Below are 27,430 nucleotides of genomic sequence, written 5' to 3'. Positions count from 1 at the left end.
GCTTGTTTCCATGCTGTATGCCTCTGACATTGAAAGAATAAAATGAATTTCAATTAATTTAAAAGATAAATTAACATGTAGGATCTTTTGCATTAATTAATATGCACATGTTTTTAATATTTTAAGGATATTTAAATTGCACAACCAAGAAAATACTGCAAACGATAGATATTTTTATTCTTTAGCTCAATTCATTGCCAAACAGTGTAAAATCATTAAAACATGCTGTATTTGGGTTATAATGTGCAAAAATAAGTATTCTTTTGACATTATTTCAATATACATAACCATCAATAAGCATTCAGCACCTATAAGCAATGGGTGCAACGTTAACATTTACACTGGTACAGAAAAATGTGCCAATTATACCAAAATATATATTTTTCTCTAGTTCACTTTCTGCAGCCATGATATTAATTGGCACAATATTAATTGGAGACAATAATAATTGAACATTTAAGGTTTTTAAAGGCAAAGGGACTTTATTTATTTATTCATTCATTCATTCTCCAGCCTCTTAGAGTTGCTGCCAAGACTAGCTTTCATTGTCCTTTATTTGGGAATGCAGTGGAAAATCAACTTTAGACTCACTGCCACCCTTCTAATGCAAGTATTTTCATGGTGCTGTTGACCAGAGTCAGGATTAAGACGAGATGAGGTGCAACATTGTGGAACCTGCAGATAGTGGTATTTCCTTGGCTCTTTTGTTCATGTCTTAGTGGTAGAAGTGGATTTAGGTACTAAGCAGGAGCCGAGGTGACCAACTGATGCACGTTTGCAGCTAGAAGGCACAACATCAATTGCACAACATTCCAGAGTGAAGAATAGTTCTCAGCATTACAGTGCACCAGTTCCATAAACAAAGTCCAAGATGGGATCAAGATGAATCGAATAGTACCTTAGCTTATGGTAGGACCATTCAGAAGCCTGATGACAGAGGGAAGAAGCTGTTCCTCAGTCTGGTGGTACAACGCTTTCAAGCTTCTGTATCTTCCGTCTGATGAGAGCAGGGTGGAGGAAAGACTGGAGTTGGATAAGGCTTTATTACGTTTGCTGTTTTCCCCCCAGGCATCGTGAAGTGTAGATGACGTCAATAGTGTGATGGACTGGGTTACATCACAACTCTGCAATTTCTTGCTATCTCGGGCAGACCTCATCAACAAACCAGGCTGTGATCCTGCATCCTGACAGTATGCTTTCTAGTGCATCTGCAGAGGTTTGTAATAGTCACTGAAGACATGCCAAATTTCTTCAGTCTCCTCAGCAAATCGAAGTTGTGTGGGGGAAAAAAATGCTTAAACACCCAAAATTGATCAACCTGTTTCAAAAACGAAACTGAAAAGTTGTGGTTGAGATTTATTGCAGTATTAAGCTCTGGGTAGCCCACGTTCAGTCAAGTCAAGTCTATTCGTCACATACACATACGAGATGTGCAGTGAAATGAAAAGTGGCAATGCTCGCGGACTTTGTGTCTATATTTAAGATAAGGATTCAAGTTCGTGAAGCCTGGTGTAAATTTTAATATGTAGATAAAGATGCATTGCTGTCAAATGTTGTGCGATGCATTAATCCTTTAAATTTGCCTTTTTGAGGAATACCAGCACAGTTTCATATATTGCAAAGGTCATTCCATTGACAGGAAAGGCACGCACACAGTTCAAGCTCAGGCCTTTGAAGAAAACCCTCATCCCTTCTTGTCTGAAACTTTGAGCGATACAGTTCAGCACACCATTATATTTCTGCTGTCCCATGCCATCCATCTGCATGCGAGACTTCATGACATCCATTGGAGTTGCCAGTATCCAGTAAGTCGTGCCTGCACATCCGCCAGCCACCAACTTGCCCAACCAATCTGTTTATGAAAAACCTTTTACTAACTCAAATATTTGATCGGTAAAATATTTCCACGTTTTCATTATTCCACAATGTTAGTCTGCATGCAACCACCCTAAAAGAGCACAAGAATTTCACTTTTAGAATAAAAAATGCCCAACCCCCAATTCACATAAATATAAAGGCCATACAAGGATGAAAGGAGAGCTTTGTTTGAGGGGAGCATGAAATGCAAATAGTTGTGGAGAAAAGTATTAATGAAGTGATATTAAACACAAGGATAACAATTTCAAATTAGAAAGGTTTGATGAACATTATGGACAATAGACAATAGGTGCAGGAGTAGACCATTCGGCCCTTCGAGCCAGAACCACCATTCAATGTAATCATGGCTGATCATCCCCAATAGCACCCCGTTCCTGCCTTCTCCCCATATCCCCTGACTCCGCTATTTTTAAGAGCCCCATCTAGCTCTCTCTTGAAAGCATCCAGAGAACCTGCCTCCACCGCCCTCTGAGGCAGAGAATTCCACAGACTCACCACTCTCTGTGAGAAAAAGTGTTTCCTCCTCTCCATTCGAAATGGTTTACTCCTTATTCAATCCAACATTAGCCAAGTTATATCAGCAAAGTTGGGGGAGAGATGGACAATTGCATCATTTAACATGGAACAGTGCAGCACCAGGACAGGCCCTTTGGCCCACAATGTTTGTACCAAACATGATGCCTAGCTGAACTGATCTCTTCTGCCTGTACATGATCCATATTCCTCTATTCGCTGCACTCCCATGTGCCTATCTAATAGCCTCTGAAACACCACTGTGGTATCTGGCTCTACCACCTCCCCAGGCAATGCATTCCAGGCCCCCACCTTTTTTGTAAAAAAAAAAAAAAACTTGCCCTGCACATATCCATTAAACTTTCCCTATTTCACCGTCTAGTGTTGGATATGCCCACCCTGGGAAAAAAGTTCTGATTGTCTATCCTATCTATGCCTCCCATCATTTTATGTACTTTTATCAAGTCTCCCCTCAACCTCGGATGTTCCAGAGAAATGCTGGTGTGGATCAGACTTCGGGAAGCAGAGCTCTTAAGCTGAAGGTGAGAGGGTGCAAGACAAAACGTGGTAAAAAGCGCCTAGATGAAAGTTTCAGTAGCAGGTGGAAGACCTAGCTAGGGACAAACACCTTAGGACAGTGCAAGTGGTATTTCCATGACACAGATGGATTAAAGGCTCATACTGACAAACTGGAAAAGGATCAGAAAAATCACAGTGAAGGTAGATGGTGAGGGGTTTAAAAAACACAGAAAGGAGAGAAGAGATCAGGATGGTGGAAAATGAGGAATGGGAAAATGTCACAAAAGATTACAGAAGAAACTTAGATGATCCTATGTGATTTCTGGGAACTGCTGAAGGCCCTGTGACTCAGTACCAGTAAAATATAGAGGTCCTTTGAAGATTTTGAATTGAGGTTGGGTTGGGCAGGACATTGCCAAGAGTAAGGAGTTCCTGGGAAAACGTTCCCCTACTCTGCCTTCTCCCTTGTCTCTTCCATACTTCACCCTATCTTGCTGCATTTTCTTGAGGCTGGAAAATCCTGGCAGCCTGTCCAACATTAATGCTGAAACAGAGACATTAATCAAAGGCTCACAACTTCAGTGAGATTGAGTGTTGAGTTTAGTGAGATCGAGTGTTGAGTTTGAGTTTTCAAAAAACAAACAAACAAACAAACATTTTTTTACCTTTTACCCAACTCTAATCGAAAGATCCTTGGAGGTTAGAATATACCCTAGTTATCAGTGACTATTAGTATTATGAAGTAGAGTAATAAATACTAATAATAACTTTTTTCCAATAATTAATATTCTTTAAAAATATAAATCCTATGTCCAAATGGTTAATTAATTTTGTAGGAAAGTAACACAGAAATTGTCCATCTTAAGCGATACACAACAATGGACACAATCTTACAACTGGAGTTAGCTCATTTAATATCAAATGATATTGATCTGACCTCTAAATGGTTGTAAAATTGTACGTACCTGGTTTATGTTGTCCTTGTGGAGTAAGTTGTTCACTGAAAACGGAGTAGGCTACAAAATATAATCCAAAACATGGGATGTCTCTTAACCACAGTGCAGTAATGCCTCTGTACAATCCCAGTATGCCCTCCTCTTTCAATATTGTTATCAGGCAGTGTATTGGGCCTCTGTATTTGGGCATTGTTAACAAGCCATGAGATGATTGACCTTGATATGACTGGTGAGGATGTGTCTGATTCTGCTGCCTTATCTTGATTAAGTCAATGGGAGCAAACACCATAGCCTGGAAAACAAAATAAAAAAGATTTTAGAAATGTCGATTATTTTTAATTGGGGCTCTTGGAAGGAGTTAAAAAACTCAGACAAAGATGGATTAGGAAAAAATATGCGTGCAAAAAAAGTATTTAACATCAACTGATAATAAATCCTAAAATTGATTATGTGCTGTGAACTGAAGTTTATAAAATGTATAATCTATTGATGGAGAATTCCAACGTGAAAGTTAATTTAAAGGGAATTCCCCAATGTATCTGATGATTGGATGTTCTCTGTGCTTAATCTTTTAACATGAAATAATATTATGAACACTACCCAGGTTCAGAATATTTAAGAAGGAACTACAGATGCTGGAAAAATCAAAAGTAGACAAAAAATGCTGGAAAGACACAGCGGGTGAGGCAGCATCTATGGAGGAAAGGATCTGAAGAAGGATTCTTCAGCAATGGAAGAAGGGTCTCGACCCGAAACGTCACCTACTCCTTTTCTCCATAGATGCTGCCTCACCTGCTGAGTTTCTCCAGCATTTTTTGTCTACTTTCCAGGTTCAGAATAAGTGATGTATATCAAATGACTTCTGCTCTCCCATCCAAAACTGCTACTTTTAATGCTCTTTCCAAATTAGAAATTTAAAAAAACTCAATTGACAGGAGTGTTGAGGATATTTAGCATGCTGTGGTGCGATGATAAGCCCGAAATGAAGGCGAGGAGCCAGGAGGTATTTTATTCGCTGTCGTTCTCTTGACCAGACGGGTCTGCAAGAGAGAGATTGCACTTAAACCCCTGCCCTTTATCCCTGTGGCTAAGGGCCGCCCCCGGACTCATCCATTCCCGTGCCGAGGGATTCGATAGTAGAAATGGCCCGACCCTTGGGAGCTGCCACAACGCAAGACAAAATTAAAATCTTCTATCTCTGCAAAATTTGTAATATCCTCTGTGTGTCCCAGGGAGCTTAATAGCAGCAAATACTGCACTGGAATTATCACTGAGGTAAATGACCAGTTAATACATTTGTGCAGTGCTGACTGGAAGATTAATATTGGCCACAGCTCTGGAACAACTTCAATTTTCAGGTTCAGTAATTGCTATTGAACATTTTATATCCACATGAACTGGCATTTTAGTTGAATGTCCCATTTGAAAGCTGAACCAGCAGCATTTCCTTAGTCCTGCACCAAAGGTCAGACTTGGAGTTGAGCATGGATTCTACACGGCATCTCCAACAAAGATGTGACTACAAACCCAATGTCGGTGTACACAGCGATGATCATTTTGCAGCTAATTACAGACAATAAAATTATAAAGATTTTAAAAGTAGGTTTTTGTTTACTAATATCAGTCTATTTCATTAGTCTTTTTCCATATAAACATATGTACTGTGAATCAACTGCAAATCATACTAAATTCAGCTGGCTTTGGTGCATCAGAGAAGAGTTTTGATCTAACTTAATATTTCATCATTAACCAAGGCATCTTTTTTAATACAAACAGTTGTACTACAGTTACCGGACATTGAAATAAAAGCACAGAGTGGACTGGCAGCTGAGCAGCAACTGGATTTTTACCTATCATTGGAACTGGAATAATATTAAAGAAATACGTTTTTTGATTCAAGGAGAGGATTGTGTGCCATGTACTACATCTCCAATTCTGTTAGATTTTATCAGGAACGTATTAACAACTATGCTTTTACACCTCCATGCCATACAAGGATTGTCTGAGGGTCCTCTCTGCCTCTTAGGTCACAAGTGATAGTGATAGCCATTCGGCCCATCGTCTATTCCACCATTCAATCATAGTTGACCTCTTTCCCTCCTAACTGTTTCTCCTGCCTTCTCCCCATAACCCCGGACACCCTCACTAATCAAGAATCTATCTGTCTCTGCTTTAAAAATACCCAAAGATGGCCTCCACAGCATTCTGTGGAAAATAATTCCACAGATTCACTACCCTCTGACTATGGAAATTCCTTCTCATCTTTTTAGACTGGGTATTGAGTAATGAGGAAGGGTTAGTTAGCAGTCTTGTTGTACGTGCCCCCTTGGGCAAGAGTGACCATAATATGGTTGAGTTCTTCATTAGGATGGAGAGTGACATTGTTAATTCAGAAACAATGGTTCTGAACTTAAAGAAAGGTAACTTTGAGGGTATGAGACGTGAATTGGCCAAGATTGACTAGCAATTAATTCTAAAAGGGTTGACGGTGGATATGCAATGGAAGACATTTAAAGACTGCATGGATGAACTACAAAAATTGTTCATCCCAGTTTGGCAAAAGAATAAATCAGGGAAGGTAGTGCATCCGTGGATAACAAGGGAAATCAGGGATAGTATCAAAGCGAAGGATGATGTGTACAAATTAGCCAGAAAAAGCAGCATACTGGGAGAAATTCAGAGACCAGCAGAGGAGGACAAAGGGCTTAATTAGGAAAGGAAAATTAGATTATGAAAGAAAACTGGCAGGGAGCATAAAAACTGACTGCAAAAGTTTTTATAGATATGTGAAAAGAAAGAGATTAGTTAAAACAAATGTAGGTCCCTTGCAGTCAGAAACAGGTGAGTTGATCATGGGGAACAAGGATATGGCGGACCAATTGAATAACTACTTTGGTTCCGTCTTCACTAAGGAAGACATAAATAATCTGCCGGAAATAGCAGGGGACCGCGGGTCAAAGGAGTTGGAGGAATTGAGTGAAATCCAGGTTAGCCGGGAAGTGGTGTTGGGTAAATTGAATGGATTAAAGGCCGATACATCCCCAGGGCCAGATAGGCTGCATCCCAGAGTACTTAAGGAAGTAGCTCCAGAAATAGTGGATGCATTAGTAATAATCTTTCAAAACTCTTTAGATTCTGGAGTAGTTCCTGAGGATTGGCGGGTAGCAAACGTAACCCCACTTTTTAAGAAGGGAGGGAGAGAGAAAACGGGGAATTACAGACCAGTTAGTCTAACATCGGTAGTGGGGAAACTGCTAGAGTCAGTTATTAAAGATGGAATAGCAGCACATTTGGAAAGTGGTGAAATCATTGGACAAAGTCAGCATGGATTTACAAAAGGTAAATCATGTCTGACGAATCTTATAGAATTTTTCGAGGATGTAACTAGTAGTGTGGATAGGGGAGAACCAGTGGATGTGGTGTATCTGGACTTCCAGAAGGCTTTCGACAAGGTCCCACATAAGAGATTAGTATACAAACTTAAAGCACACGGCATTGGGGGTTCAGTATTGATGTGGATAGAGAACTGGCTGGCAAACAGGAAGCAAAGAGTAGGAGTAAACGGGTCCTTTTCACAATGGCAGGCAGTGACTAGTGGGGTACCGCAAGGCTCAGTGCTGGGACCCCAGCTATTTACAATATATATTAATGATCTGGATGAGGGAATTGAAGGCAATATCTCCAAGTTTGCGGATGACACTAAGCTGGGGGGCAGTGTTAGCTGTGAGGAGGATGCTAGGAGACTGCAAGGTGACTTGGATAGGCTGGGTGAGTGGGCAAATGTTTGGCAGATGCAGTATAATGTGGATAAATGTGAGGTTATCCATTTTGGTGGCAAAAACAGGAAAGCAGACTATTATCTAAATGGTGGCCGACTAGGAAAAGGGGAGATGCAGCGAGACCTGGGTGTCATGGTACACCAGTCATTGAAAGTGGGCATGCAGGTGCAGCAGGCAGTGAAGAAAGCGAATGGTATGTTAGCTTTCATAGCAAAAGGATTTGAGTATAGGAGCAGGGAGGTTCTACTGCAGTTGTACAGGGTCTTGGTGAGACCACACCTGGAGTATTGCGTACAGTTTTGGTCTCCAAATTTGAGGAAGGACATTATTGCCATAGAGGGAGTGCAGAGAAGGTTCACCAGACTGATTCCTGGGATGTCAGGACTGTCTTATGAAGAAAGACTGGATAGACTTGGTTTATACTCTCTAGAATTTAGGAGATTGAGAGGGGATCTTATAGAAACTTACAAAACTCTTAAGGGGTTGGACAGGCTAGATGCAGGAAGATTGCTCCTGATGTTGGGGAAGTCCAGGACAAGGGGTTACAGCTTAAGGATAAGGGGGAAATCCTTTAAAACCGAGATGAGAAGAACGTTTTTCACACAGAGAGTGGTGAATCTCTGGTACTCTCTGCCACAGAGGGTATTCGAGGCCAGTTCATTGGCTATATTTAAGAGGGAGTTAGATGTGGCCCTTGTGGCTAAGGGGATCAGAGGGTATGGAAAGAAGGCAGGTACAGGATACTGAGTTGGATGATCAGCCATGATCATATTGAATGGCGGTGCAGGCTCGAAGGGCCGAATGGCCTACTCCTGCACCTAATTTCTATGTTTCTATGTTCTATGTTTCTATCACCTTCCTAAAGGAACCAAGCTTCCATGAACACATGCTGAAACAATCTCAGCCTCCTACACCCGTTGAACATGTATTCTCACTGAACAACTTTTTCCTCGATTCCATTCACTTCCTCCAAATAAGAGGTGGGAACATGAATGAGTATTTGAAGAAATTAATTCTGCTAATCCCCAATAGGTCCCCTCTAAACCCATCCTTTTGTCCATTATTCTACCCATTTGCCTTGCACAATCAGATCTTGTTATTTATCTCTCTATGCCTGTACCCTGACAGACCTACCATTTTGCCCATCCCTTGCACATCCCTGCCCTTCAAACCTTGTCACTCCCAGCATTTTTCTAATTCCTATTTATGATTATGTACCTGAACTGCTAACATTTAAAATTCCTCCACAGACAGCACGATAACATTCCTGCATTTTCTGGTTTTATTTCATGTTTTCTAAGTGGCTGACATTGTTCCCCCATGTGCAGTTGGTACAGAACTAATTAAATGATCTAATTACCATACTGAAACACAACACAACCCGAGCTGGAAAAGACAGGAAAGCGGTTGCATTACAAACAGCTTACCTCAGTGGTCCCTGCAGCACAACCAGCAACAAAAACATCAAGTCTCTCTGGCTTCAAGGCAGAGCTGCCATGCCGATACTGGCATAAGAAATGAAGGCTATTTCTGTATGTGCCGAAACAAACAGAACTGCATATCGCCACTGACAGAACAGGCAGAGCCATTCCTTTGTAAAACCCGTAAACCTGTGGAACGACAATAACAAACGTTTATGGATATTGCCATGGGGATATAAACAACTAGTTCACAATATTCAGAATTGGAAGTTTGTCTAATTTCTTGTCCCATTCATGGTCAACTTGGTTCCATTTGCATTTGGTTCCACTTTCCCATCTCTGCAATGTGTGTTGAAGAAATCTCCTCATTGAACACTAAATCACAGATCATTCAAATCTATAAGCAAGGTGCAAAACAAAAGTCAAAAGGAGTTAATTGAGCATTAGCATTTAAAACTAGAATGCTGGAATGAAATGGGAGGATATTTTTGCTGCACCAAAGGTCACATCTGCAGTACTGTGACAGTTCTGAGCCGTACAGAAATATAACAGCCTTGGAAGGAATGTTGGGCAGATTCACCTAAATGTTGTCAAGGCCTCAAGGTTTAGATTGTAAGGAGCTATTACATAAATCAGCAAAGACTGATTTGGTTCAAGGTTTTGTGATTTTGAAATGTACTGATTGAGGTTTTTCTGATGGTGGGGAATTCCAGGGCTGGAGGGCACAAAGGACAAGATTTTGTTCTGGACCTATGGTGCGCCTTCTCTTCGCTTTGCCCCACATATATTACTGCACATCCACGGGTCCAAGTAGTCTCCCCATAAGGTAGAGCACGGGGTAGAAGATTGCAACCTTCACGTGGTCCGCCCTGTTTCGATGAATGCAATCAAACCGGTGTTCACAATCAAATAAGATCAAATAGAACAAGTTGTCCTACAACTTTAGGCTGTGCACGCCATATGCAAGAAGAAGAAGAAGAAGAAGAGGTAGAGCAGCAAAGGTGGCTGATGCTAGGGCTCCTACACCCCAAGTATCGTCTTCAGCTTCGCTTGCAGTGAATTGTGGACGCAGCCCAGACCATCACACAAACCAACCTCCCTTACATTGACACCATTTATACCTCTCGCTGCCTCGACAAGGCCAGCAGCATCATCAAGGATGAGTCTCACTCTAGCCCCTCCCTCTTCTCCCATCAGGCAAGTGTGTGAAAGCTCACACCTCCAGATTCAGGGACAGTTTTTTCCAGCTGTTATCAGGCAACTAAATCATCCTACCACAACCAGAGATCAGTGCTGAACTACTATCTACCTCATTGGAGACCCTCAGACTATCTTTGATCGGACTTTACTGGCTTTACATTGCACTATGTATTATCCCCGTATGTATCTATATACTGTAAATAGCTCGATTGTAATCATGTATTGTCCTTTCGCTGAATGGTTAGCACACAAATGCTTTTCACTGTACCTCGGTACACGTGACAATAAACTTAAACTGAGCCATCAGAAGATCTGTACAATGACTTACAAACATCCTAGATAATCAGAGACAATTAAAACAATTGTAACAGATGCTAAAACTAAAGCCATATTTATCTAATATAAATTAGAAACATTAATGTCGATTCAAATAAAGAAAGAGAATTTAACTTACCCGTACCCTTTCAATGCATGCCGTGACCTTTTAGATATGAATGAGGATGAGCTACATATAATGGCATGGGCTGACATAAAGCTGAAGGGTCAGATATAAGGTGTACCTTTCACACTGGTCAGCTTGGAGGAGCTCAAAGTTGAGCCAAGCCTTAGAATCAGATATGCCAGTATCCAAGCTTGCGTGTTACAGCAGGAAGTCAGAAACATGCTGACCTGACAGCGGGCTTCACAGATGGTTCTCTTCCAAAATGTTGGCCCATGCATGAGAAAACGTTCAGATACATGTCTTCATGCAAAGGATGGAAGCATGTGGGATTGTCTCCCACCAGAAAGACGATAGAGACTTCTTCAATTAGGAACTCAAAAACTGGGATCAATATTCTTTCTTAGTGAACGGGATGAAGGGAAGTAGAATTAGTGGAAGGAATTAAGTTTCACACTCTGTGCTTTCACTGAATGGTGGAACAGGCTCAATGGACTGGATGGCATGGTCACACTTGTCTTCAAAATGTTTCATTTTAAATAACACAAACATAAGCAAACAGGTAGACCAATTAAGCCAATCTGAGATCAATCGCCCTAAAGATCTAAGCTTTAAAAAGTTTCATTGAGCAGCATCTAGCCACTTGACTTTTTAGCTTTACATTGTTTGTAGATGCAATATATTATGTCAGCAAATGACAGTGAAAATGATTATTTGATTGAAATTGAAGGCCTTGCAATTTACGATAAAATGTTATCAATAAGCTAGTTTTATAGAGTAATTTATTTGCACGAGATATTGATAAATGAAATGCTTAACTTCTGGAATTTCCTCAAAACATAGCTGACTTTTCAGAGAAAGTAGACAAAAATGCTGGAGAAACTCAGCGGGTGAGGCAGCATCTATGGAGCGAAGGAATAGGTGACATTTCGGGTCGAGACCCTTCTTCAGACTAATGTGGTGGGGGGGTGGGAAGAAGAAAGGAAGAGGAGGAGACAGTGGGCTGGGAATTGGAGGGGAAAGAGGGAGAAATCAAGGACTACCTGAAATTGGAGAAGTCAATGTTCATACCGCTGGGGTGTAAACTACCCAAGCGAAATATGAGGTGCTGCTCCTCCAATTTGCGTGGGACTCATTCCGGCCATGGAGGAGGCCCAGGATGAAAAGGTCGGATTCTGAATGGAAGGGGAAGTTGAAGTGCTGAGCCACCGGGAGATCAGGTTGGTTGTGCGAACCGAGCGGAGGTGTTGTGCAAAGCGATCGCCAAGCCTACGCTTAGTCTCACTGATGTAGATCAGTAGACACCTAGAGCAGTGAATGCAATCGATGAGGTTAGAGGAGGTGCAGGTGGAACCTAGAACTCTGCCTCACCTGGAAAGACTGCTTGGGTCCTTGGACGGAGTCAAAGGGGGAGGTAAAGTGACAAGTGTAGCATTTCCTGCAGTTGCAAGGGAATGTACCAGTGGAGGGGATGGTTTGGGTGGGAAGGGACAAATTGACCAGGGAGTTACGGAGGGAGTGGTCTCTGCGGAAAGCTGAAAGGAGAGGAGATGGGAAGATGTGGCAAGTGGTGGGATCACGTTGGAGGTTGCGAAAATGTCGGAGGATTATCTGTAGTATGTGACGGCTGGTGGGGTGGAAGGTGAGGACAGGGGGACTCTGTCCTTGTTACGAGTGGGGGGGATGGGGAATGAGAGCGGAACTACGGGATATAGAGGAGACCCTGCTGAGAGCCTCATCTATAGTCGAAGAGGGGAACCCCCGTTCCCTAAAGAATGAGGACATCTCCGATGCCCTGGTTTGGAACACCTCATCCTGGGTGCAGATGCGGCATGGACAGAGGAATTGAGAGTAGGGGGTAAGAGTCCTTACAGGAAGCAGGGTGGGAAGAAGTGTAGTCCAGATAGCCATGGGAGTCAGTGGGTTTGTAGAACCCACTTTTCATAGATGGCAGATCTACTTTTCAAAAATCTACTTTTCATAGATGGCAGATTCCATAGCAGGTTCTATGCAAGGTGGAAGATGTTACAGAGTATCAAGGATATGAGAATGTAACTTATATTTTGCATCTAAAATTTCAGAAATTAAGCATTACAATTTCTAGTTTAAGGACAGTAACATTCATGAAAACCATTACTAAGCAATTTTTAAAAAATGGTTTCATAAGTAAACGTTGTGCAGACTTACTTTTTCTCTCCGATAAGTTGATAGGATACAGTGCCAAACACCGCTGTACATGTGTTGTGTCTGAATTCTCACCTGATGAGACAACTGATATTAGCTCCATATCGCACATGCAAGTATGGACTACATGTAGCTGTACATCTAATACAATATATATGTTACCTTGATCGTATCCAAAGGATATCCCACAACTGTAGCAAGTCCACCTGCGTAGATGTTACAACAACGAATGCAAAACATAACTTTAATTACGTTCTTATATCGTTAGAACTCTAGAACAAACTCATCTAACATTACATTTCTAAACCATGGAATCCTCCATCTATGAAAAGCCACATGTGCAAATTAAGTCAGTTATTACTTATTTTGCCCTGTATGCAGATACAATATAGAAACTTGTATTATCATAGAATCAGTCGCATGAAATGACCTTATGTTTGTGACATCCATCATCAGTGTCGCTGGAAACAACTAATTTCCATCCTTGGCTCCCAATTTATTATTCACCAAAGAATCATGGAAAAACAAGAGTTGGGAGCAGAGCAAAGCTTCTTCAGTCAGCTGCAAATAACCAATTCACATTCTCATCTTTCACTTTGGAGCTGGGTTAAAATAAAAATGTCTCCTAACCTGAGGAAAGACATTCTTGCCATAGAGGGAGTACAGAAAAGGTTCACCAGACTGATTCCTGGGATGTCAGGACTTTCATATGAAGAAAGACTGGATAGACTCGGCTTGTACTCGCTAGAATTTAGAAGATTGAGGGGTTATCTTATAGAAACTTACAAAATTCTTAAAGGGTTGGACAGGCTAGATGCAGGAAGATTGTTCCCGATGTTGGGGAAGTCCAGAACAAGGGGTCACAGTTTAAGGATAAGGGGGAAGTCTTTTAGGACCGAGATGAGAATTTTTTTTTCACGCATCTCTGGAATTCTCTGCCACAGAAGGTAGTTGAGGCCAGTTCATTGGCTATATTTAAGAGGGAGTTAGATGTGACCCTTGTGGCTAAAGGTATCAGGGGGTATGGAGGGAAGGCAGGTACAGGATACTGAGTTGGATGATCAGCCATGATCATATTGAATGGCGGTGCAGGCTCGAAGGGCCGAATGGCCTACTCCTGCACCTATTTTCTATGTTTCTATGTAATAGTTCTCATTTCTACTGCTATGAAGCAGGATTAGCCAAAGGTATGCCTAAAACGCAGTGCGATCTACAAAAAATTGCACCTGAATTTACAGACAAAATTGTGGAATGCCATCATATTATTTAATAAATATTATGATTTGCAAAAGTCAAAAAGTGTGTTTGTTTACAAGGGAAAACAGCTTAAACTGCATAAACTTCCTTTACATTTAGATCATGGCATTAAATCATCTCTAAAAATAACAATATTCCTTTTTCAGTACCCGTGATGCAGTCTACTGCTCAAATCCAGGAATCTGAGTTGAATAGAGACTTCTGATGCTATCTGTGTGGAGTTTGCACATTCGCCCTATGACTTCACGTGCTTCTGCCAAGTGTTCTGGTTTCTCCCTACATCACTAAAATGCGTTGATTGGTAAGTTAATTGGCCAGTGTACAGTCTGAAAGAGCTGAGATAGATACAAAAATGCTGGAGTAACTCAGCGGGACAGGCTACATATCTGGAGAGAAGGAATGGGTGACGGTTCGGGTCGAGACTCTTCTTCAGACTGAAAGAGCTGATGAGAATGTGGGTAGAATAAAATGGGATTAGTGCAAATCTTTTGCTTGTCGGTAGATGCAGATTCAGCAAGTCTTTGCACTGGGTAACCCATTAAAACGTGGATAAAAAAAATAAATGACCCGCAAAATTGCTGTATGACTATGACAAACCCGTTGTGCTGTTACAAGTAAGAATTTCATTATTCTGTTGATACATATGACAATAAAACACTCTTCACAAATTTTAGGAGCAGAATTAGGCCATTCAGCCCATCAAGTCTACTCCACTATTCAATCATGGCTGATCGATCTTTCCCTCTCAACCACGTTCTACTGCTTTTTCCCCATAAATCTGACACCTCTTGACTCATGGTTGGGGTGATACACCCTAATTTAAGTCCATAATATGCAGTGCAACAGATCATTCCATCCCCCACCAGGATGGTCTCAAAGCCCTCCGGTTCTTCCTCGACCAGTGAAGCAACCTATACCCAGCCACTGATACTCTCCTCCGCCTAGCGGAGCTGGTCCTTACCCTCAATAACTTCACGTTCGACTCCTCCCATTTCCTCCAAATACAAGGCGTAGCTATGGGCACACGCATGGGCCCCAGCTATGCCTGCCTATTTGTCGGTTACGTCGAGCAATCCTTGTTCAATACGTACCAGGGCCCCATCCCCGACCTCTACCTCCGCTACATCGACGACTGCTTTGGTGCCACCTCCTGCACCCGCACACAACTGACTGACTTCATCCACTTCACCACTAACTTCCATCCGGCACTCAAATAAACCTGGACCATTTCCGACATTTCCCTACCATTCCTTGACCTCACCATCTCCATTGCAGGTGATAGACTTCTGACCGACATCCACTATAAACCCACTGACTCCCATGGCTATCTGGACTACACTTCTTCCCACCCTGCTTCCTGTAAGGACTCCATCCCCTACTCCCAATTCCTCCGTCTACGCCGCATCTGCTCCACGGATGAGGCGTTCCACACCAGGACATCTGAAATGTCCTCATTATTCAGGGAACGGGGGTTCCCCTCCTCCACAATTGATGAGGCTCGCACCAGGGTCTCTTCCATACCCCACAACACTGCTCTCTCTCCCCATCCCCCCCACTCGCAACAAGGGCAGAGTCCCCCTAGTCCTCACCTTTCACCCCACCAACCGTCACATACAAAAAGTAATCCTCCGTCAGTTTCGCCACCTCCAACGTGACCCCACCACTCGCCACAGCTTCCCATCTCCCCCCATATCTGCCTTCCACAAAGACCGCTCCCTCCATAACTCCCTTGTCAATTCTTCCCTTCCCTCTCGTACCACCCCTTTCCCGGGCACTTTCCCTTGCAACCGCAAGAGATGCAACACTTGTCCCTTTACCTCCCCCCTCGACTCCGTTCAAGGACCCAAGCAATCGTTCCAGGTGCGACAGAGGTTTACCTGCATCTCCTCCAACCTCATCTATTGCATCCGCTGCTCTAGATGTCAGCAGATCTATATCGGTGAGACCAAGCGGAGGCTGGGCGATCGTTTCGCCGAACACTTCCGCTCGGTCCGCAATAACCAAGCTGACCTCCCGGTGGCTCAGCACTTCAACTCCCCCTCCCACTCCGTCTCCGACCTCTCTGTCCTGGGTCTCCTCCATGGCCACAGCGAGCAGCACCGGAAATTGGAGGAACAGCACCTCATATTCCGCTTGGGGAGTCTGCATCCTGAGGGCATGAACATCGAATTCTCCCAATTTTGTTAGTCCTTGCCATCTCCTCCCCTTCCTCAGTCCCCCTGCTGTCTCCTCCCATCCCCCAGACTTCGGGCTCCTCCTCCTTTTTCCTTTCTTGTCCCCGCCCCCCCCACCCCGATCAGTCTGAAGAAGGGTTTCGGCCCGAAACTTTGCCTATTTCCTTCGCTCCATAAATGCTGCTGTACCCGCTGAGTTTCTCCAGCTTTTTTGTGTACCTTCGATTTTCCAGCATCTGCAGTTCCTTCTTAAACAGATCATTCCAGCTGCTTGGCGTGTTCATTGCCACACAGACATGCAATAAAATTTAAATGCGTCCTGCAGTAAATATCTGCAGCACATCCAAGAAACTTTTCCTCGGCCTGCAAATATCAGACCTGAAATTATTTTCCTTGTGACAAGGAATTAAACAATTTGGCCCATCGAGTATAAAGTGGCTTACAATGCTATCCCAGTTCCTCACTTATTTGTCCCTGTGGCCTCTTCTCCTTGCAGTCTCAACAATTCGCCACAGACTTTATCATCCATCTTTGCATCAGGGGGAAGATTGCAATGGCTAACTAACTGACCAACTTGCATATTTCTGGGATGTGGAAAGAAATCAGAGAGCTGGGGGATACCCACATGATCTCAAGACCAACATGCAAATTTCTCAGCAACAGAATCCAAGATTGAACCTGAACTGCGTATGCTGTGAAGCAGGAACTCGACCAATACCTACACTATGCCTTCAAAATAATATTGATCAGGATCAGAGATGGCAACATTTTACTACAGCAATTAAAACAAAAATGTAGCCTTGCCCTAGAAGTGGTTCAATTACCTCCTACAAAAATGTAGCCTTACCCTAGAAGTGGTTCAATTACCTCCTGATTTTCTTGTGTGTGCTTTTACGATTTTTTTTACAGTCAGAGAAAGGGAAGATAACAATACTGAAGTTGTCTGGTTATTTTGCTGGAGTTATTTGAGTGTATTACACAAACTATAATTTTATTTTTGTTTATGTGAGATACTGAGGAGATAACTCTATACATCAATGGATATTTGACTCAGCTACAGATGGAAATACTTCAAGTACAATGAGCAGAGGAAACTGCTCCTATCAATGCATACTTGATAAAATTGCAATTATCAAAGGAATACTGAAACTTCAATGAATAACATATCTTTTATTGTGAAACGATCTAACAATGTTTGCCAAAAGACGCAATGTAAAGAGTATGCACTGAAGTTATAAACTTGCATAACAATATGGGGAGAAGGCAGTCACGGGTTATTGATAGGGGACGATCAGCCATGATCACAATGAATGGCCGGTGCTGGCTCGAAGGGCCGAAGGGTCGAATGGCCTCCTCCTGCACCTATTTTCTATGTTTCTAATAGCCTCAGCATGGAATACAATGTAAGTATCAATAATGAAATCAAACAGAAAAGGTTAGAAATAAGATGAAATAATAATCTTTCAGCAAAGTTTTGCGTTCCAATTAATGTTCTGGAAGTTAAAGATCATACAAGGCAGAAACAATCAATATAACAGTTTATACAATGTAAATGTTGATTTACCTCACAACCACAAATATTTTTATTCATTCTAATTAGCTACCCACAATCTAAATGTGACAGCACACAAGGAGAAACTGTGGAATGCAGTTAATGTTCATGCCACTTTGCCTTGAATTATCAGCAATCTAATCGACTGAGGCATAGAAATGACTGTTTATCAATGTGCAGCCTGTTTAATTATCACCCTATGGGCACTTTATTTATTGATTTACGAGCGCAGTCGTAATGACTTTCCTGCCTTCCTGCAAGTCACCAATACTATTTTTGAGAATTTCTCAGAGGTTTGCAATATTTGTATCTAATCACATGGGATTTGGTTGAGCTAATTGATCCATTTTACTTGACCTACCCAGAGTGAACCCATTACACGACCAAGTTCTTTAAATGATTGGAATCTATTCCATACATTGAGCAATTGATGCACAAATGAAAACTCATAGACTTCAATCCTAAATCTGCCTTTCTCCATTTAAAACATGTGGCTTCTTATCTCCAAATTTCCCAAACTCTTATAATGTATCTTTACAATACTTTCTTTGTAGGCAAAAAGGTGCCGGCATGCAAGATTAATAAATGAACGTGGCTTGTGGCCGTAAAACAAAAGAGTAGCATTTTTAGAGTTCGCTGGTATGTTGTATTGGCACATAATCTGCATAATCTCGTTGATTATGTCATTGTACGAGACAGGGACCGCCGTAACGTGAACATCACAAGGGCCATGATCGATGCAGATGACTGCTGGACAGATCATCGCCTCATCCGCTCCAAGATGTCTATCAAACTCAAGAGGAAGAGGAGGATTCAAACAAAGCAGATCCAGCCGAGGCTGAAGCTTGAAACCCTGGAGGAAACTGCGACTTCAGGCTTCTCTTGGGGAACGCCTCCAACAGGAATATCCTGATGATATTGAAGGGCACTGGAGCAGACTCAAATCCTCCATCCTTGATACCTGTAAAAACATCCTTGGGTGCAAGTCCAGAAAACACCAGGACTGGTTTGTCAAGAACGACTCAGAGATAGAACAGCTCATCTCCAAGAAAATGAAAGCCTTTTGTGCCTGGCAAAATTATATAACCTGCAAGGCCAAAAGAGCCAAGGCGGACGTCCAGAGCCGGGTGAAGGAGCTTAAGGAACTCTTGGTGGACAGATAAGGCTCTGGAAATCCAGAGACTGGCAGACTCGGGTGACATCAGAGGCTTCTTCAGCGCTACTAACCCGTCTATGGTCCAAGCTGCCGCGGCTTAACCCCCCTGCGATCAAAAGACAGACAAGAACTGCTGAAGGACAATGAGTCCATTAACGCCCGATGGAAAGAGCACTTCCAGGAACTCCTCAGCCATGACAGCACAACTGAACCAGACATTACCCAGCGCATGCCCCAGAGTCCCATCAGAGAAGATATGGAAGAACCTCCCACTATGATAGAGGTTCAAGATGCCATTAAGAGCCTTAAGAGCAACAAGGCCACCGGTCCAAATGGGATCCCAGCTAAGATCTTAAAGGAAGGTGGACCAGAGCTCCTGTACCACATCAACGCCCTACTCCTTAAGGCCTGGGAAAAAGAAGAACTTCCCTCAGAACTCAGGGATGCTCTAAGTTACCATTTTCAAGAAGGGGGACAAGGCTGAATGTGGAAACTACAGGGGCATCTCGCTCCTGTCAACAACAGGCAAAGTCCTTGCTCGTGACCTCGCAAACTGACTTTTACCACATTCTGTGGTGGTACTCCCAGGATCACAGTGTGGCTTCCGCCCATCCAGAGGTACAGCAGACATGATATTCGCAGCACGCCAGCTCCAGGAAAAATGCCGTGAACAAAAGCAAGTAGGCAACCTTTGTACATGGCCTTCATAGACCTGACAAAGGCTTTAGACTCGGTAGACCGCCAGGCTCGTTGGAGCATACGATCAAGGTACAGTTGTCACGACAAGTACATCAGAATATTGAGGCTTCTACATTATGGCGTGTCGGTCACAGTGCTCAGCAACTGCGGTTCTGAGTCCGAGCCCTTCACTGTGGAAACGGGGGTCAAACAGGGATGCATCATCGCACCCACCCTGTTTGTCGTCTCCATTGCTGTCATACTTCAACTCATTGGTGAAGAGCTGCCATCGGGGATCCCAATCCTCTACAGAACTGATGGTGGGCTATTCAACCATGATAGGTTGAAGGCCAAGAGCAAAGTCAGTAACACTGCCATCATGGAGCTTCAGTACGCGGACGACTGCACCATTGCAGCACACTCTGCAGAAGACCCCCAGGGAATCCTGAATGCCTTTGCCAAGGCATATAGAGCCATGGGCCTAGCCTTAAATATCAAGAAGACCCAAGTCCTACAACAACCTCCACCCAACTAGCCATCTACCCAGCCCACTATAAAATTGGACGACACCACTCTTGAAAACGTTGACCACTTCCTTGGCAGCATTCTTTCCTCAAAAACTGACATCGACTCTGACATCAATCAAGTTGTGCCAGCGGCGCTTACGCCAGACTCAGGAAAAGACTCAGGAAAAGAGTCTTTGAAGTCTGAGACTTAAAGGCTCAAACAAAACTGCTGGTCTACAGAACCGTTGTCCTCTCCACCCTGTTGTATGGAGCCGAGTCATGGACCACCTGCAGCAGACACCTGAGAGCCCTGGAACAAAACCATCAAAGATCCTAACGAAAGATTCTGAGGATCAGCTGGGAAGACAAACACACCGACATCAGCATTTTGGATGAAGCCAACATGACCAGCATCACCGCCACAATAATGCAGCACCAACTTCGATGGACTGGCCATGTCATCCGTATGTCCTAAACAAATCCTGTACTGTCAATTGAAGGAAGGTCGGCGAGCCCCCGGCGGGCCAAAGAAACGCTTCAAGTACAACATCAAGAACAGTCTGAAGAAATTCCACATCACATCAAGCAACTGGGAGCACATTGCACTGGACAGGTGCTCCTGGAGGAAATCCGTGCAGGAAGGAGCTGCACGTCATGAAATGGAACTACGCCGTGTCGCAGAGACAAAGTGACAGCACTGTAAGGAGAGAGAGAAGGGGGCTCAACGACTACTAACCACCACCAGTCTCCACTGCCCACGTTGCACCAAGGTGTGTGGATCACGGATCGGCCTCTACAGACATCTGCAGACTCACAAATAGACGACCCTATGGAGAGGAGAGGACAGTCATACTCGTTTCGTCCATTGATAAGGTGGTGGAGAGCTGCCTACTTGAACTGCCCCAATTGTCCGGGTGAACCACAGCACCACTGGGTCAAGGATTCAGACACAGCAGCAGAGAACATTCAGAGCAGGTAGATTTTGTGAAGGAGATAGAAACAGGCATAACAGGACTGCTGTGGAATGGAGATCAGGGCCGGTGCTAGGAATTGCGGGGCCCAATTAGAAAATTGATGGCGGGGCCCCTACTCTAGAAAAGTAAAAATTTATGTATGTTTATATTTCGTGTAGTATGCTCGTCTTTAACCAAAAAAAACATTAAATGCTTGATATACTAAAATTTTGAAAAACTATATGAAAGTGTCACACATCTAATAAAATGAGCGGCACTTTGAAAGATTGAATGTGTGTGTGTGTGTTTATGAGTGTATGCGATTGTGTCTCTGTGTCTGTGTGACTGAGTGTGTGTGTTTGTGTGTATGCGTCTGTGTGTGTGCGTGCATGGCCGGCCTTAGGGGGTTTAAACGGTTTAGAGATGTTTAGAGGGCTTCAGATGGGTTCAGGTGTGTTACAATTGTTTAGAGGGGAATAGAGGGAAATAGGGGGGCTAGAGGGGGTTTAGAGGTGTTCAGAAGGTCCCAGAGGGGTTTAGAGACGTTATAAGCCCCCCGTGAGAAATTGTATTTCTCTGAAATTGAAGATAGACATAAAGCTGGAGTAACTCAGCAGGACAGGCAGCGCAGCGACTCTGGAGAGAAGACCCTTCTTCAGACCGAACTGAACTCGCGTCGGTGAGAGTACTTGTGATTGTCTGAAGAAGGGTCTCGACCAGAAACACAACCCTCTCCCCAGAGCCGCTGCCCGTCCCGCTGAGCCACCTTCAACTTCAGAGCCAAACAAAAAACACAGAGTGCTGGAGGAACTCAGCGGGCCAGGCGGCTGCCTCACCCGCAGGGTTTCTCCAGCATTTTTGTCTACCGCTAAACATCAATGATTCCTGGAATGCTGAGGGGACAGGGTGATAGAGAGGGAGTAGGAGAGCTAGAGAGAGACGAGACGGGGAGCGGGAGAGAGAGCGCGAGAGAAAGAGGGAGGGAGGGAGAGGGCAAAACACAGAGAGACACAACGTGGGTCGGTAGGTGAATGACAAACCTGCACACCAGGAAGAAGCCCCTTCTCGCGGTCCGGGGCCCTCACTCATGATGGTGAGTTAAATGAAATTCTCAACGTGTCATCGATCTACATTTCTCAGTAATGTAATTGTGTTTTAAACAAGTATTAATGACGCCGCGTGAATTTTATTCAAAGGAACACGGCGTCATTAAATGAGTCTGAAGAAGGGTTGGCGGATGGCGAATTAAAAAAAATCTTTATTTAACAAAGATAATTCGTATTTCCGTACGAAATACTGAACATTAGTGCGGGGCCCCCATTAGGCGCGGGGCCCAATTGGGAGCAATCGGTCAAATCGGCTTAACGCCGGCCCTGATGGAGATCACTAGAGTTTATGAGATCTGGGGTCTGGGATGATGTGGGTCATGGTCAAGGGGTAGGTATGAGGAGGTGACCGAGAGCTGGCACCTGGCCTCAGCACGGTAGAGCCTGCCAGACTACAGCAGCACCTCCTTTGTCGGCAGGTTTAATGACAATACTGGGAATGTTACTGAGCAAGCAGAGGTCTGAATGTTTCACTGAACACTGAACATGCTTGGTCCCCCAAGGCCTGCTGGTGCTAACCACCTTAACTCCCCTTCAAATTCCCATACTGACCTTTCTGTCACAAGTCTCCTCCATTGCCAGAGTAAGGCCACACACAGACAGGGGGAACAGCACCTTAGATTCTGCTTTGGTAGCTTACAACACAATGGTATTAATATTGAATTCTGACATTTCAAGTAATACCACCCTCCCATCTTTTTCCTGTGCCTTCTCCCATGCTCTCGAATCACCCCGCTCCTTCATATCTGTCCTCAAATCCCCCGTTTCTCTTTATTCCCCCTTCTCCCTGTCCTTTCCACCAATATCCCTTCCTCCCTTACATTTCACTCTTCCTCTTTCCCTATCTTATTCGTCTCCTTTTCACCTCCAGCCTTTGTCACACTCCATTCTTCAGACAGTAAACAGCACCCCACCACACCTGTATCCACCTATTACTAAAGGTACACAAAATTGCTGGGGAAACTCAGCGGGTGCAACAGCATCTATGGAGCGAAGGAAATAGGCGACGTTTCGGGCCAAAACCCTTCTTCAGACTGATGGGGGGTGGGGGAAAGAAAGAAGGAAAAGGGGAGGAGCCCGAGGGCGGGCAGATGGGAGGGTGGGAGGAGACAGCTAGAGGGTTAAGGAAGGGGAGGAGACAGCAAGGGCTAGCCAAATTGGGAGAATTCTATGTTAATGCCATAAGGACGCAAGGTCCCCAGACGGAATATGAGGTGCTGTTCCTCCAATTTCCGCTGTTGCTCACTCTGGCAATGGAGGAGACCCAGGACAGAGAGGTCGGATTGAGAATGGGAGGGGGAGTTGAAGTGCTGAGCCACCGGGAGGTCAGGTAGGTTATTGCGGACTGAGCGGAGGTGTTCGGCGAAACGATCGCCCAACCTACGCTTGGTCTCACCGATGTAAATCAGCTGACATCTAGAGCAGCGGATGCAGTAGATGAGGTTGGAGGAGATACAGGTGAACCTTTGTCGCACCTGGAACGACTGCTTGGGACCTTGGATGGAGTCGAGGGGGAGGTGAAGGGACAGGTGTTGCATTTCTTGCGGTTGCAGGTTTGTACTACCCCTCCTCTCTTCCAGCTTTCATCCCCCCTCTCCTACCACAATCTGTCTGAAAAATGGTCCTGACCCAAAACACCACCTATCTATGTTCGCCATTGAAGCTGCCTGGCCCACTGAGATAATCTAGTACTTTGTGTCTTTTTGAGTAAACAAGCATCTGCAGTTCTACATATCACTTGCCATGCACCTCCAATCCTCTTTTCCAGCTTTCTCTCCCCAACTCCAATCAGACCTGAAACGTTGTCTGTCCATTTCCTCCACAGATGCTGCCTGACCCACCGAGTTCCTCCAGCACTTTGCTTTTTCGTTCACAAGTTTTATGAACGTCCGATAACTTCAATGATTGAAGTTATCAACTTCACTTCTGAGGTCCCCACCTGCTTTAAAAGGGCATCAATTATACCAGTGCCCAAGAAGAGTAAGGTGACATGCCTCAATGACTATCGACCAGTGGCACTAACGCCGGTGGTGATGAAGTGCTTTGAGAGGTTGATCATGGAGCAAATCAACTCCTACATCGACAAAAACCTGGACCCACTGCAGTTCGCGTACCGCCACAACAGATCAACGGTGGATGCAATCTCGCTGGCCCTCCACTCCGCACTGGACCACTTGGACAACAAAAACTCATATGTCAGGCTGTTATTCATTGATTACAGCTCGGCATTTAACACAATCATCCCCTCCAAACTGGTTACCAAACTCGCAGAACTGGGTCTCTGTGCATCCCTCTGCAACTGGATCCTCGACTTCCTCGTCCACAGACCACAGTCTGTTCGTATTGGTGGAAATGTGTCAGCCTCAATAACAATCAGCACGGGAGCACCTCAAGGCTGCGTGCTCAGCCCCCTGCTGTACTCACTCTATACCCATGACTGCGTAGCGAACCACAGTGCGAACTCCATCATCAAGTTCGCTGACGACACCACTATTGTGGGGCGTATCACTGATGGGGATGAGTCAGAGTACAGAAGAGAGATCGAGCAACTGTCCATATGGTGCCAGCGCAATAACCTGGCCCTCAACACCAGCAAAACCAAGGAACTGATTGTGGACTTTGGAAGGAGTAGGAGGGGGACCCACAGCCCCATTTATATCAACGGGTCGATGGTTGAAAGGGTCAAGAACTTCAAATTCCTGGGCGTGCACATCTCTGAAGATCTTTCCTGGTCCGAGAACACTAACGCAATTATCAAAAAAGCTCATCAGCGCCTCTACTTCCTGAGAAGATTACGGAGAGTCGGATTGTCAAGGAAGACTCTCTCTAACTTCTACAGGTGCACAGTCGAGAGCATCGTGGCTTGGTTTGGCAATTTGAGCGCCCTGGAGAGGAAAAGACTACAAAAAGTAGTAAACACTGCCCAGTCCATCATCGGCTCTGACCTTCCTTCCATCCATTTATCGCAGTCGCTGCCTCAAAAAGGCTGGCAGTATCGCCATCGCCCGCCGGGGGCTTTGACTTTGACTTTGACTCTGACATCGGGGGGGAGAGTGCAGTGGAGAGAGAAGTTTTTTTGGCCTTCCATCACAGCAATGTGATGGATGTTTATGTAAATTATGTTGTGTCTTGGGTCTATTTGTTTGTAATGTATGGCTGCAGAAACGGCATTTCGTTTGGACCTCAAGGGGTCCAAATGACAATAAATTGAATTGTATTGTATCAAAGACCCACACCATCCTGGCCACACACTCATCTCCCTGCTACCTTCAGGTAGAAGGTACAGGAGCCTGAAGACTGCAACAACCAGGTTCAGGAATAGCTACTTCCCCTCAGCCATCAGGCTATTAAACCTGGCTCGGACAAAACTCTGATTATTAGCAACCACTTTCTGTTATTTGCACTACCAGTTTATTTATTCATGTGTGTATGTATTTATATCATGATATATGGACACATTTATCTGTTTTGTAGTAAATGCCTACTATTTTCTGTGTGCTTAAGCAAAGCAAGAATTTCATTGTCCTATATGGGGGACACATGACAATAAACTCACTTGAACTTGAACTTGATTTGTGGGGGGTTTTAAACATATATCTCTGGAAGGAGTGCATTAGTAAAAAGGTTTGTCTCAACTGGCTAAGAGCTACTATTTATTAAACTATCATAGGAATATTACATGTAACTAAGCACATATGCGTCAGGTCCCACCGCTCCTCTTTATGACCTTTCATTAGTTTCAATGGCATCTTAATAAGCCTCAATGTTAGAAGTACACAATTTCATGCATGCTTCGTCAACTTTTAAAACCGCTGACAGGTTAATTTGACATTGATTCATAAGCAACATTAGACAGTGAATGTACAAATGAACAAATTGAATCTATTTGAAACCAGACATTTAAAAACTGCAAAGTCTCAAAACTGGCAAACGACATTGTTTTGTTCTATTATTAATTTTTAAAACATGATACATCGGCATAAAACGACAACTTCTTGCAGCAAACGTGTGTGTTTTCCTCTCACTTTAAAAGCTCTTGTGGCAGAGAGGTTTCCTACCTGCAACCCAGCCCGCTATAAAGTCAATGAAATGCATATTGCACCAAACGTCAACACTGCTCGGCGCTCACGGCATCATAGATAGATGTTGGTTCTGCAGTGTGAGGGCTCCTCTATGATCTTTGGGCTGAAGGGGGTTGTTTCTGAGAAGGGCGCTGTGCTCGACGACAGTTGTGTAACACACGCCGTGACTCCATTGGGGCGGGCGCGAGGGAGGGAGGGAGGGAGGGAGGGAGGGCAAGCGCGCCCCCTCGACTCGACTCGACTCGACTCGCACGCGGGCCAGTAACGGACAAAACGGCCGAGCGCGGTAAACAGGTCGAAAGGCGGCGGAGAGAGCCGAGTGGTGACGGAAGTAGCCGAGTGAGAGACGGCGAACTGCCGCAGAGAGAGCCGAGGGGTGGCGGTGAACATGCGCAGTGGTGGAAATTGCCGAGTGGCGGTGAACATGCGCAGTGGTGGAAACCGCCGAGTGACGGTGACGGTGACCCGGCGCGGCAGTGGCGGAAAAGGCCGAGTGACGGAAGCCGGGCGGCGGAAAGAGCCGAGCGGCACTTGATCAGGCGGGAGACTGGCATCTTCCCTTCTTCGGCAGTCACGCAGGCAAGTTACAGTCGCTGGTTCTGTCTGGTTGAAACTTTATTTTTGGAGTTAGCAAGTGCGTTGGGTTGCCATCTATCCCGAATTAGCCGAGACATCCCCTTTTTTGGGGACCACCCTCTCTCCCGTATTTGACTGCTACTACTCGGGTCGAGGGGACTGTCGGGTCGGAGCGCCGCGTCAGGCCCCGCCTCACCCGTCCCGACGTAGTGCAGCCCATGGAGTGCAGCAGCAGCACCTCGCCCGTGGCCCCGTCGGTCGGCAGCCCGGCCAGCGGACTGACCTTCGGACCTTTTATTTATTTATTTATTTGATTCTTTATTTCGAACAGAATAAAAGAATAAAAAGCAAGTGTGAAACAGCATACAAATAACAAAACAAGAATATTTATAAAGTGTCATAAACAATATACAATTCAATACAATTTATTTGTCACTTGAACCTCATAGAGGCTCAAATGAAATGTTGTTTCTGCAGTCATACACACAAGAAAAAAAAGAC

The 27,430-nt window shown here is 44.3% G+C and overlaps 1 protein-coding gene across 3 annotated transcripts; it reads right to left on the bottom strand.

Annotated features, from left to right (window-relative positions):
* Nucleotides 1-153: 153 nt before the first annotated feature.
* slc25a47 (solute carrier family 25 member 47) lies at nt 154-26,691 on the bottom strand. Of its 3 annotated transcripts, none has more exons than XM_033026510.1 (6): nt 26,330-26,691; nt 13,052-13,095; nt 12,893-12,964; nt 9,073-9,255; nt 3,876-4,158; nt 154-1,852 (listed from the first exon to the last, which is right to left on the bottom strand). In XM_033026510.1, exons 1-6 carry the CDS (start codon nt 26,364-26,366, stop codon nt 1,566-1,568), a joined length of 906 nt encoding a protein of 301 aa, XP_032882401.1. In that variant the 5' UTR covers nt 26,367-26,691; the 3' UTR covers nt 154-1,565. The 3 variants fall into 3 exon arrangements, with proteins under 3 accessions (XP_032882401.1, XP_032882402.1, XP_032882403.1); XM_033026511.1 differs by having other exon boundaries at nt 26,297-26,548; XM_033026512.1 differs by lacking the exon at nt 26,330-26,691 and adding an exon at nt 13,320-13,506.
* Between the last annotated feature and the right edge of the window lie 739 nt (nt 26,692-27,430).

Source organism: Amblyraja radiata, chromosome 9 (assembly GCF_010909765.2).
Source record: "Amblyraja radiata isolate CabotCenter1 chromosome 9, sAmbRad1.1.pri, whole genome shotgun sequence".
In the NCBI taxonomy this organism is placed as follows: Eukaryota; Metazoa; Chordata; class Chondrichthyes; order Rajiformes; family Rajidae; genus Amblyraja; species Amblyraja radiata.
The sequence above is the reverse complement of the archived record's forward strand: the minus strand, read 5'-3'. Positions and strand labels throughout refer to the sequence as shown.

Excerpts from the sequence above, each read along its gene's own strand:
- slc25a47 (XM_033026510.1), bottom strand. The coding sequence starts at position 26,366 with ATGCATTTCATTGACTTTATAGCGGGCTGGGTTGCAG. Across the intron at positions 9,256-12,892 it reads CAACTTATCGGAGAGAAAAA|GTTTACGGGTTTTACAAAGG; the intron begins GTAAGTCTGCAC and ends GTCGTTCCACAG. Across the intron at positions 4,159-9,072 it reads GTGCTGCAGGGACCACTGAG|GCTATGGTGTTTGCTCCCAT; the intron begins GTAAGCTGTTTG and ends TTTGTTTTCCAG.